The sequence below is a fragment of the Hydra vulgaris genome, chromosome 10 (assembly GCF_038396675.1).
Source record: "Hydra vulgaris chromosome 10, alternate assembly HydraT2T_AEP".
In the NCBI taxonomy this organism is placed as follows: Eukaryota; Metazoa; Cnidaria; class Hydrozoa; order Anthoathecata; family Hydridae; genus Hydra; species Hydra vulgaris.
In genome coordinates, this window is record NC_088929.1 from 40832092 (window position 1) to 40844396 (window position 12305).

General features: G+C 26.0%; 1 protein-coding gene across 6 annotated transcripts in view; it reads left to right on the forward strand.

The window, feature by feature from the left end:
- Nucleotides 1-425: 425 nt before the first annotated feature.
- Nucleotides 426-12305, forward strand: part of LOC100212232 (MFS-type transporter SLC18B1) — a 57334-nt gene continuing 45454 nt past the window's right edge. For 2 of the 6 annotated variants that reach the window (XM_065808018.1, XM_065808019.1), the window contains exons 1-3: nt 426-992; nt 2340-2441; nt 10188-10261. In XM_065808018.1, the coding sequence (XP_065664090.1) occupies nt 774-992; nt 2340-2441; nt 10188-10261 (395 nt within the window). In that variant the 5' untranslated portion in view covers nt 426-773. Of the gene's footprint in view, nt 993-2339; nt 2442-6958; nt 7093-10187; nt 10262-12305 lie in introns of those variants that run through there. The other 4 variants (XM_065808017.1, XM_065808016.1, XM_065808020.1 and 1 more) reach the window with 4 other exon arrangements.

A 12305-nucleotide genomic window follows, 5' to 3' on the forward strand; every position in this document is an offset into this window, starting at 1 on the left:
CATATATTTTGTATAGCTTAACTTCCAGTACGATTGTAAAGACTTATTACTAAACTTAATTAATTATTAGAATTAATTAATTATCAACTTTAATTTTTAAATTGTTTTATTAGTTATGCTAATTACTTAACTAATTATTAGTAAGAAAAATTTTTTAATAAAGTGGGTGACATGCTTTTATGTTGTCTGTTATATTTTATTGTTTATGTCTGCTAAACTTACGTAAACATCAAATAAATATTAACTAAATAACTATTCTAAAATAAATATTCTAAAATAAATATTCTAAAATAAATATTCTAAACTAAAATAAATATTCTAAATATATTCTAAACTAAAATATTCTAAATATTCTATTCTAAAATATTCTAAACTAAAATATTCTAAATATATTCTAAACTAAAATAAATATTCTAAACTTTTCTTAATGAAGCGTTGCTTGGTTTTCTGCAACGGCAAGTTTTTTGTATAGAAAACTATATTGTTTCAAGGTTATTTTGGTATACATAAACACTTCTTAACAGAAAACGTACAGTTCAATATATAGTCATAAATTCTTTTAACCTTGTTGTTAAAAAAAAGAGAGTTTGTACTCAACAAACATATGAAAAATACCATTTGTTTGTTACATTTATATTGAATAATTAGTCTGCAAAAAAAGTAACTAAATCAAAAAAGAACTTAGTACATTAAAAATCTTTACTTCAAAAAACTTAAAAAAAAACAACAAGTTTTATCTTTACTGACTGCTTAATTATTCTTAGATAAAAAAAATGCCTGACAAAGAGTTTGATCCCTTGTTGATTAAAAATGAAGATTACTCCAATTCGTTTAAAGTATCAAATATCAAAGTTGTAAAAGTTTATGATGGTTACAAAAAGCCATCTTCTAAAAATAAAAAACCATCTCTAATTATCATGGCTGTTATATGCACAATATTCTTTGCCTCGTTTAGCGCTTTTGCTATTGTAGCACCATTTCTACCAATAGAGGTATCGTTTTATTAATTTTTTGTTTAAATATGTTCATTTTTAAAAATTATTTTGAACGCATATATATATTTTGTACGCATATACATACATATATATATATGTATATATATATATATATATATATATATATATATATATATATATATATATATATATATATATATATATATAAATTTTTTGTTATTTAGGTGCTCCCAGAAGTCCTTACGGTCTTATCACGGAGCACCGCGGGAGAGCATTTAACTAGAAGTTCACACCTCCTTCCTTACCAATGTCGTTTATTGGGCTAGAGCCGACGTTGAATCTCGATATATATATATATATGTATATATATATATATATGTATATATATATATATATATATATATATATATATATATATATATATATATATATATATATATATATATTTATATATATATATATATATATATATATATATATATATATATATATATATATATATATATATATATATATATATACATATATATATATATATATACATATATATATATATTCATATATATACATATATATATATATATATATAATATATATCTATATACATACATATATATATATATACATACACATATATATATATATATATATATATATATATACATACATATATATACATACATACATGTATATACACATATATGTAAATATATATATATACATATATATATACATATATATATATATATATATATATATATATATATATATATATATATATATATATATATATATATATATATATATATACATGTATGTATATATGTATACATGTATGTATGTATGTATGTATGTATGTATGTATGTATGTATGTATGTATGTATGTATGTATGTATGTATGTATGTATGTATGTATGTATGTATGTATGTATGTATGTATGCATGCATGTATGTATGTATGTATGTATGTATGTATGTATGTATGTATGTATGTATGTATGTATGTATGTATGTATGTATGTATGTATGTATGTATGTATGTATGTATGTATGTATGTATGTATGTATGTATGTTGCTATGCATAAACTACATATACAATCTTTTACCGATTGTTACCTAACGATTATATAAGTATAACAGTTATTTAACAATCGGTTTGCAGTAAAGAATAAGAAAGTCAACGGTATTATTGAGTTTTTAAAAGGCATGGTTAACTCACCTCAATTACCTCAAATGTGGTAATTGAGGTGTTTTAAAAGATTCAACATATATTTAAAAGCCTGAGATTCTAGAGATTCAATTTATTAATTGAATTTCTAGAATAACTAAATTATTTGTATGATTAATATGCATTGCAATGTATTTGGAATATATTTTTTAGGCAAAGAATACTAAAACGAGTTTAGCTTGGACTGGGCGCATTCTGTCTTGTTTTCCTCTCATATCTTTTCTTGTGTCTCCTCTGGCGGGAAAAATTGTTAGCGTAAGTGTATCTTTTTGAACTATATATTTTTCTTAACTCTGCACTTTGTTTATACAAAAGTTTGTAATAAACAAAAATATCTTAAAGAACGTGTGTCAGTTGACTTTAATGCCAGCAGTAAATTATAATTCTGTTAATGCGAATTTGTTTTAAAATGCCTAAATATCATATAACAGCTAACATATTAATGAGAATGTTAACTAATGTGCAAACTAGGTTATTTTGTGTTTGATATTTTTTAATGATTAATGAACAATCTTGGTGATTTTTTAATTTAAGTAATTAATAATTATATTTCATTGCAATTTACCTATATATATATATATATATATATATATATATATATATATATATATATATATTTATTTATATATATAGATATCTATATATAGATATAGATCTATATATCTAGGTTAGCTGTCTGTGTCATGTGTAACAAAAAAACAAATTGTATATTAGTATAATAGGCGCTGCTTCTGAAGTTTTTTTGTTATAAAATTAAGTTTTGTTATCTTGTAAACATGAAACAAAAATATTAGTTCAGCCAGTAAAAATTAAATTAAAATGCTTTTGGAAACAAAACATTTAAAAAATTTTTAGTACTAAAAAGTCTGTTGTCGCTCAACTAGCCACTTTTTTGGTTGTTTGACTATGAAAGAAGCATTGAAAAGCATTGTTTGACTATGAAAGAAGCATTGAAAAGCATTGTTTGACTATGAAAGAAGCATTGAAAAAAGCGCAAGATTTAATAACAAAAACTTTTAAACAAAAATCATTAGTCAAAGCGCTCTTCAAAAAGTATGCCACGCGAAACTTAACTAACTCTAAAAAAAGAAAAACATGAACTCATTACACTGTATTATAACATAAGGAAGGTCCATTTTAAACTTTAAAAAAAAACTTTTATACGGTTTTTTTTACCGTTGATGAAGTTTGATCTGAACACGTTGAAAACCAAAGGTTAAGAGTTTAGAATAATTTTAATTCAACTATTTAGAATAAAATTATTTCAAACTTTTAATCTTATTTCTATACTCTTTCTGCCTTTCCAGTTAAACAGGTTAACCTATTGTTAGACATTCAAATCATCCAGCTTCCGTTGCTAAAGTCATATCTTAATTAAACCCTTCTACAGCTTGTGGTCCAGACAACATTCCGTCGTTGTCTTACAAAAAGACTATTGCAGGAATATCTCTAACCTGTTTAATAATTGCTTGTCTTAATCTTATTTTCCTACCAGGTAAAAAATGGCATCTGTGGTTCCAATTTTGAAAAACTCTAGAGAACATTCTGACCCCTCCAACTATTGTCCGATCTTCTCTCTATTATTAACAAAGACCTTGAGTTTTTGATAAACAAATTTCTAACATCCCATCTTGAGTCACATAACTAACTGTCAGGCAGTCAATACTTTGTTAAAGTCATGTCTCAATTAAACCCTCCTACAGCTTGTGATCCCGACAACATTCCTGTCATAATCTTACAAAAGTGTTCTCCAGAACTCTCTTCAATTTTTCTAAACTATTTAAGAATTGTCTTACTGAACCTTTTAATATATAAAAAATTGGTGGTTCCAATTTTAAGAAACTCCGGAGAACATTCTGACCCCTCCAACTATTATCTGATCAGTCTTCTATCAATTATTAAAAAGTCTTTAAGTATTTGATCAACAAACTTCTAACATCCCATCCTGAGTCAAATAACTTACTGTCAGACAGTTAATACGGTTTTCAATCTTCTTGTTTTACGGCTGACTTGTTTACTGCTGTGACTGAAAAATTCTATCATGCATTAGATGGAGGGTGCGAGGCACGGACTATTACTCCTGAGATCTCTAAAGCGTTCAATAAAATGTGCCATGTTTGTCTTTTCCATAAACTTGCTTTATATGGTGTATTTGGGAAAGTTTTTGAGATTATCAAATTATTTATATCTAACCAATTTATTAAGTTCATCCTCAAATGCCATCTCTCGGGTTCATTTCCAGTAATTTCTAAGGTACCTCTTGGTTCTATCTTTGGTCCTGTATTGTTTCTTATCTACGTTAATGATCTTCCTAACAACCTTACGTATTGTGTATTTCTACTTGGTTATGAGTCAGCTTTATACTCCTGTCTTGACAAAAAGTCTTCTCTTTTTGATTACTAACAATACGCAGCCAATTATGAATCTGATTACACTTTTGTAACAGATTGGAACTTGCAGTGGTTTGTGAATTTTAAATTAAAAAAAAAACTTACTTTTATACTGCAAACAACTATCGCTTTAAAATAAGCTTACTTGGTTATTTAAAACGATAATATAACCACCAGGTTATGTCATAAATAACTGCTGTTAAAGAAATTAGAAGTTTGTTTAAAACCAAGTTAAAAGTTGGTGTGTTTACACTTTCTCAGCAAACTCAGCATATTGTATGAAAAAAATTACCTGCTTAAAACCCCCAACTAATCAAAGGTTACTTAGAACGTCAGTACTTTTTAAAAACTGCTTTGCAAACTGTTGGAATAGTATCAGCGCAGGATGTATTGGATGTACCTACAGTAAACTCTTTTAAAAGTATTTTTTTTGTGCTACTTTGGCTGCAGCTACGTTAATATAGGAATGTCGACATTCTTATCGACAATACTGTCGACATTCCTATATTAACGATTGGCAAGCCTCTCATTGAATCTTCTGAGTCTACGTTCTTACTTCTGATATGTTGTGTAAAATATCTAATAAATTTTATATTGTATACAGAATTTATACTGATAAATGAAGAAGTTCGAATTTATTGATTTCAATTTCAAGTTAGATAATGATAACTCCTGGTCACGAGCTCAAAATATAAAGTTTCTGAAGGATAAATACTTTGCCTATTTGATGACCATTTGTTGTCCATATTTATTAATTAAAATCATAAATCTATTATTGTATTATTATATATACTATATAATAATATCTGTTTATTATTTATTAAAAATAATAAACAGATATTATTATACAGCTATATAGTTAAACTTTGAGTTAACATTAAGTAGCTATAACTAAATAATTGAGTTTTTTAGCATAAAAATGGAAAACTTTCAATTTATTTTTTATAACCATAATAAAAATAATTTATATTGCCATCCTGGCCATCCGGTGTTGTAGGCTCTGGTTTAGTAATTGAAACACGTTTAAGAATTTTTTCAAGACGTTTTTATTTCCTTACGATAATAAAAAGTCCTGTAAAAGGTAATTCGGTCAATTGATCTTACGATATTTCCTTACAATAATAAAAAGTCCTGTAAAAAGTACTTCGGTCAATTGATCTTGTTCAGAAACGATTGCAGGATCCTATTATAAATTTTTCGAAAGCGTCTGATCTTGAATCGCCAGAGATAAAATCTTTTAACATTTGTTATAATTTGAGCCAGGTTGCGGCAGACAATGAAAAAAATTGGGGATCGAATTTGATTAAAGAATTTAACAACATTGAAGGATGCCTAGAGAAATAGCAAGAGATGCAGGACTTACTGCAGAAGAATATGTACGTGTGATTACAAGCGTAATTGATAGACTCTAATAGAAAATATCAATACTGTTTTTATGTCAAAAAAATATAAACACCAAACTTGGTTTTTAACTAGTCTTCAGAACTCTTATCGCTGAGACAAATGCCAATACACTTTATCAAAGATTTTAAAAATCCCTACAATATTTACATCGATGGTAACTAATTGGGCTCTGAAATTAGAGACTTCAAAACGCTGCTCAGTACCCAGATTGAAGTTCTAACGGAAACCTCTTTGGATCTTTTTGATTTTATTGTTTGATATGAAGATAAAGTATTTCTGAACCTGCGCAATTCACTGCAAATATTTCCTACAACTGCAGCTACAGTTACAAACTGTGGCTTTTTTTTATTTTTACGTGCTTCAATAGAACAAAATTGTCTGAGTGATCTTGCACATCAGTGCAAAAGATGACCGTAGCTACGCTATTAGCCTTCGAAAACTATTTATGGGGACAGAACTTCTGCTGCACTGTTGCACAAAATATCTCAGAGATGCTAACCTTACTGCTGTTCATATTTTCTTAGGGTACTTTATTTTACGTTTCATAACAACTTTTTATGTTAAAGGTGACCAGCCAAATTAAAGGTCACCACCCAAAAAAAACTTATTTTTTGGAAAGATTTTACAATACAATTTTGAGATTTTTAATTACACATAACCACAATTTTCGTTGAAAATAAATGCTTCTTGTAATGAGTTAAAATGGTTAAGGCACCAATGCCTTTTTTATGCTTCAAACTCATTTTTTTACGGATAGTACTTCCCGGTATATTCATACTTTTTTTTGGAATGTCTAAAAGCTTGACTTTCAGACATTCCAAAAAAACCTTCAGAGTAACTTTGACCACCCTGTAAAAAAAACTACAATAAATGTAAGAAGAATTGTAACAAAATTACTTCAATTTTACTTATCCGTTTAAAAGTTAAAGTTTTTTATATCAAACAGTAATTTAGAATTTGGCTTCAGCTGTGAAAATCAGCCGTGATAAATGATATACTCTGAGCCCACAAAAACAAACAATACTGTTTACAATATTGCAAAAAATATTATAATAGTATTTTTGTAAATCGACAATACAAATAAGTATGCAAAATATTCAAAAAAAATGTATGTATGTATGAATTTTAAAATTGATTATTCGATTTTTTAAAATTAGGTGTAATTTATTTGCTCTCATCCAGTTAAGATCTGATTAAATGGGCTCATTGTTTTTTTATTTCAACTGAGTCTTCAATTTTAAGCAAATTAGTGTTATCAGAAAGTGGTAAGTAGACATATCAAGGCATGTGTTTAGCTCATTTAATTATATCAAGAAAAGCATAGGCCTAAAGATAAATCTTTGGGGGATTCCTGAACCTCTGTTCAGTATCCAAAAATATATGCACATGGATTATATGGGTTATTTCCTTATTATTTTTCCTAGAAAATAATGAAACAAGTCTGTAATTAAAAGTTTGAAGTTTTGATCTTTTTTATTTTAAACAAAGTTAGCAGTTTTAGAGAAGTCTGGAAAAATTCCTTTTATAAATTATGTTTTTACAATTTTACTTATAGGATTAGATACGATTTTTTTAAATCTGAATTTGGAACACTATTTGGATCTAAAATTTTCTAGGTTGTGGAGGTAGAAAGTAACAAAAATTTATTTTCGCTATGCTGTCAATATTGTTTTCTTTTTTTATTAATCAACAACTACTTTTGCTGACATTTTACTCATATTGAGTGAAATATTAATTGAAATAATCATTTGTGAAAAATGAGTTTTTTTTGATATATGGCTTTTAATTGGTTAAAGTTACAAAATGTTACATTAACTTAAGGTATAGCAAAGCAAAATTTAAAGTTTTTATTTAATTATTAAATTATGTTATAATTTTTTTATTAACAAACATACAATGATATGTTTTTCTAATTTTTATTGGAAAATTATATAAAAAAATGGTTATAAAGCCTTTAAAATAATTAATTGAGCATACCAAATCTTTCTTTTAATATTGAGTTTACTCTGTGTAATAGAAAAAAGTTTAAAGCAATCTCATAATGACTGTAAAACACAAAGTCTTGCAGAGTTTTTGGCTTTAGTTTTCTTTTAATTAGAAACAACTTAAGTTACATAAGAGATAAATGAGCTAAAGATGAGAAATCATGAAAGGTGGTTGCTATATCTGTAAAAATACTCAAATGATTTAAAAGTAAAACTAAATCAAAAAGCAAGCATTGAGTTTATAATTTTTCTATAGGATTGATTTTTTTATCAAAATGTTATTGATATTATTTATATATATATATATATATATATATATATATATATATATATATATATATATATATATATATATATATATATATATATATGTATATATATATATATATATATATATATATATATATATATATATATATATATACATTTTTTTTTCTTTTTAAATTATCAAAATTTACTTGAGTTTTTTTTGTGTGTGTTTTAAATTTGATATCATATTTAATAATATGTGTTATATTTAATATTATTTCTAATAATTATTTCATCTAGAACAGGTAACTAATTTCAAAGGGGACCAATCAAGCTCAGGTCTTACTTCTCCCAAAAAAAATTTTTTGAGCAAGAAATTAAAAAATCATATGTTTTAAAATCAAATGTGCTCTCATTTTAACAATTGAATTTTAATCATTAAAATTAATTTTATTAAACTTACTTCCAAAAAGACTGCAAGCAACCACTACGTTGCTTGCAGCCTTTTTGGCTGCAAGCAACGTAGTGATTGCAAAAAAAAAAAAAAATGCTTTTAAAGAGAAAGATAATTCTTTTATTTTAATTTTTATAATTGGTTATTGAATTTCAAAACCGTAAATTCTTGGTAACTAAAATTATTAAAATGAAAAGTTGTCAGTTTTCAGACTAATTGTAGTAAAGAAAACAAGAATACTGCAGAGAGTTGATGTGCAAAGAAAAAAACTAGGTGTGCAAAAGTTTTAAGATATGAATGGATAGATACAGTAAAAGGATGCAAACTCGCTGTCATACAAAATTAAATTTTAGCTGATGGTACAAGAGGTAATAGTTCATTTGAGCAATCACCATGAAATGGTTTTTGTACTAAAGAAAAAGAGATGCAATCTTATGATGATGGTAAAGATGCTCAAGCTTGGAAGCTAGATCAAATCTAAATACATTTACAATATCTTTTCGAACCTTGTCTAGAGGAGAAAGGGAATCTTTAGAAGAACCAGCCCAAATATAACAATTTATTTAGACTAATAGTTAAAAATATTTGCATATAGTTTTACATATTCATTTCTAGACTTTTCTATTACTTATCTAGATTTTATTCACATTTGTAAGTCAATCTATTGACTTACAAATGTGAATAAGTGTTAATAGGTGTTTATAAATAGACATTTAAATAAGCATAAATAAATAGATTATGCCTATTTCAAATAGGGATACATAATAAGGATTCCCTATGTGTCCTATTTGTAAAATAATTTATTTACATACAAATTAGTGTGTATATAGTTAATATATTAATTATTATATAATAAATTAGTATAGTATATATGTACAAGATAATTTTTTTTTTATTTCTTACAAATTTTAAAGTTTTGTTTTTAGTTCCTGCTACTATTTCTTATGTCTTTTCAAAATTCTCATTCACTTGCTTTTTAACATTATATATAACATTTTATTTGTTATATATAATGTTAAGTGAAAACTTATTATAAATTAAATATTTGAGTTAGTTCATGTTCAATTTGCAAATGTTTTAAAAATGTAATTAAAAGAAGTAAAGAACTCTATTTTTATTTATCATACAACAAGTAATTTGGTTATTAACTATATGAAAAATTATAATTTTAATAAGAAATAATATGAAACATAAAAATACACTATTAGCAACCTAATGCTGTACTAATTAGGCAATAAGAGTTGGTTGTTATTAGTAACAATAGTCAAAAAGAATAGTTAAAAAGTACATGGTATAACACTTTAAAACATAAACTTTTTATTTTAAATCTTAAAAATAAAGGTAAAAAGATAACATAAGTGAAATGGGTTATAAACATTGTTTTTGTATTATTATATGAAGCATTAATGTCTACAAAATAATAGTATTTTGTGTAAGCTTGATATAAATTAATTTTAGAGTACTATTTTATTGAGTTGTTTTTTTGAAACTTAGTTTTATATATTCTTTTAAAATTTAGATTCCAAGGGTTGGACCAAAGCGTGCTTTAGTTTTTGGGTGTGGTTTAGAAGGATGTTGTGAAATATTATTTGGGTAAATTTTTTTTTTACAATTCGTTTTATTATTAGAATATGCTTAACACAACCATGTTTGATTTTTAAAGATGTATCTTTTGGTATTTCTTAAGATTGAGAAAGAGTTATAACAATATTTGCTGTACTTGACTGTATTGGTTTACTTGGTCAAGTTGGGAGGGTTTAAAAAAATTTCTTTCCTTTTTTTTTTTATTCACATGGAAATTCTCTTTAATATATTGTATTATTTATTGTATTAAATAATAACAATTTATGTTTTTAAAAATCAATTCCCCTTATATTTAAGGCGTGTAATGCCTATGTTATAGATTCATTTTGTTTCAATGCTCTAATAAGTGCAGTTTTTAACAAAACATCCTCATATGAGCTTTAGTACAAATCTTTAAAATTTAGAACTTATATTGAAGCGACTTAAGTCAAGTACCATAAAATCCTGGATCAGCCCTACATCTGACCAATGTCAGGTTTTATATAAATAAACCAGGGCTTATTTCTATTAGATATAGGCTGCTTGAATATTAAAAAATCATAAAAACATAGAACGCATGTGTGTGTGTGTTTGAGTTTGTATATATAGCATTATTTGAAATAATGAATTAAATGATAGATAAAAGTTTTAAAAATTATTTTACTTATAATCTCTTTGCCACTTTTTTTTTTTGGTTATAACTCTAATTCACCAAATGTCAACAAATTTGCAAGCTACATAATCCATATTATTTTAAAGAACCTTCTGCACAATCAGCATTTTTTCATTCATTTTGTGTTTGAACAAAATTAAATGTATGAACATCAATTTGTTGACTTGTTCTTTTAAAAGGAATCCTACATTTATTAGGGTATAAAATGGTAAAATTATCTTGTATTTGCCAAAGTGTCACCCACATGAAACCTTGTTGTAATGATCGTCAAACTTCATTTGCTTCTGTTTTATAAACTATTATAAATTGAATAAATTTTTAACTAGTTTCACAAAGTTCAAATATCTTATCTACATCTAAAATCTGTCTAGTCACTCTCATTTTTAAAATGGCTTGTGCATTTATTTGTTTTACTGTACCATCAATACCATCTCAAGCAGATTTACCATAGATTGTAGCGTAAAAAAACCATTCAACATCAATATCAAAGTCTTCTTTTTCATGGAAGGTATTAATAAAAATTTTTTCATTGTATTCCACATCCATCAGAAAAGTATTTAATAATACTAACTTGTATATAACTTGTATATAACTTGTTAATAATACTAACTTGTTTGCCTTAATGTAATTGGTAACAACCTGTTCTATTCTGAATACAGCGTTTCAGATGGGCTCAGTTCATTTTGGCAGAATATACTTTGCAATAAATCGGAAAAATACTTAACAAACTAATTTCAAATTTTTTTATAATGGCGTTCTATATACTTATAGAACGTCTATTTGACTGTTTTAATATACTTAAGTTATATTGAAACAGTCAAGTAGTGGAGATGGTTTTTTATTGTTAATATCTTTGGTTACTTTGGGCATGGTTTAAGTTTAAAGAGAACTTGACTCATTGGTAGATAAAGCACGTCATCCCAACCAAAAAGCTATGCAATTATCTCAGTCCTGCTAATTAACGCAAAGCCTTTGTCTAAAAAGATTGAATCCTATAAGGCAGCTGGGCATGGGGCAAGTAGTACTGTGCTACATGATACCAATAGAAGGGTACTTGTGATGATCCTGAACCTGAAAAGAAATGAAGTAGTTAAAAGAAATTACTTCCTGTAAGCATTACTTTAAAACATTGATGTGGACATTTTGAAAATGCATCAGGAAAAACATTAAATCTAACAGAATACTAAAGATGAAGGTGATGGTAAGTTTTATAGTTGGCATAAATTGTTAGTAAATTAGCTCACATTGTGTTAAAGATTTAAGCAGATCACAAATATAATTATTTTAATTAATGGATGAGCAAACACCCTGCCAAAGGTTCAGTCAGAACACAAACTAATTGCAATTTGTATTTAAGTGAGCATTGTGGTAGTGGTAGAGAGGATGGTTTCATCAACAGCT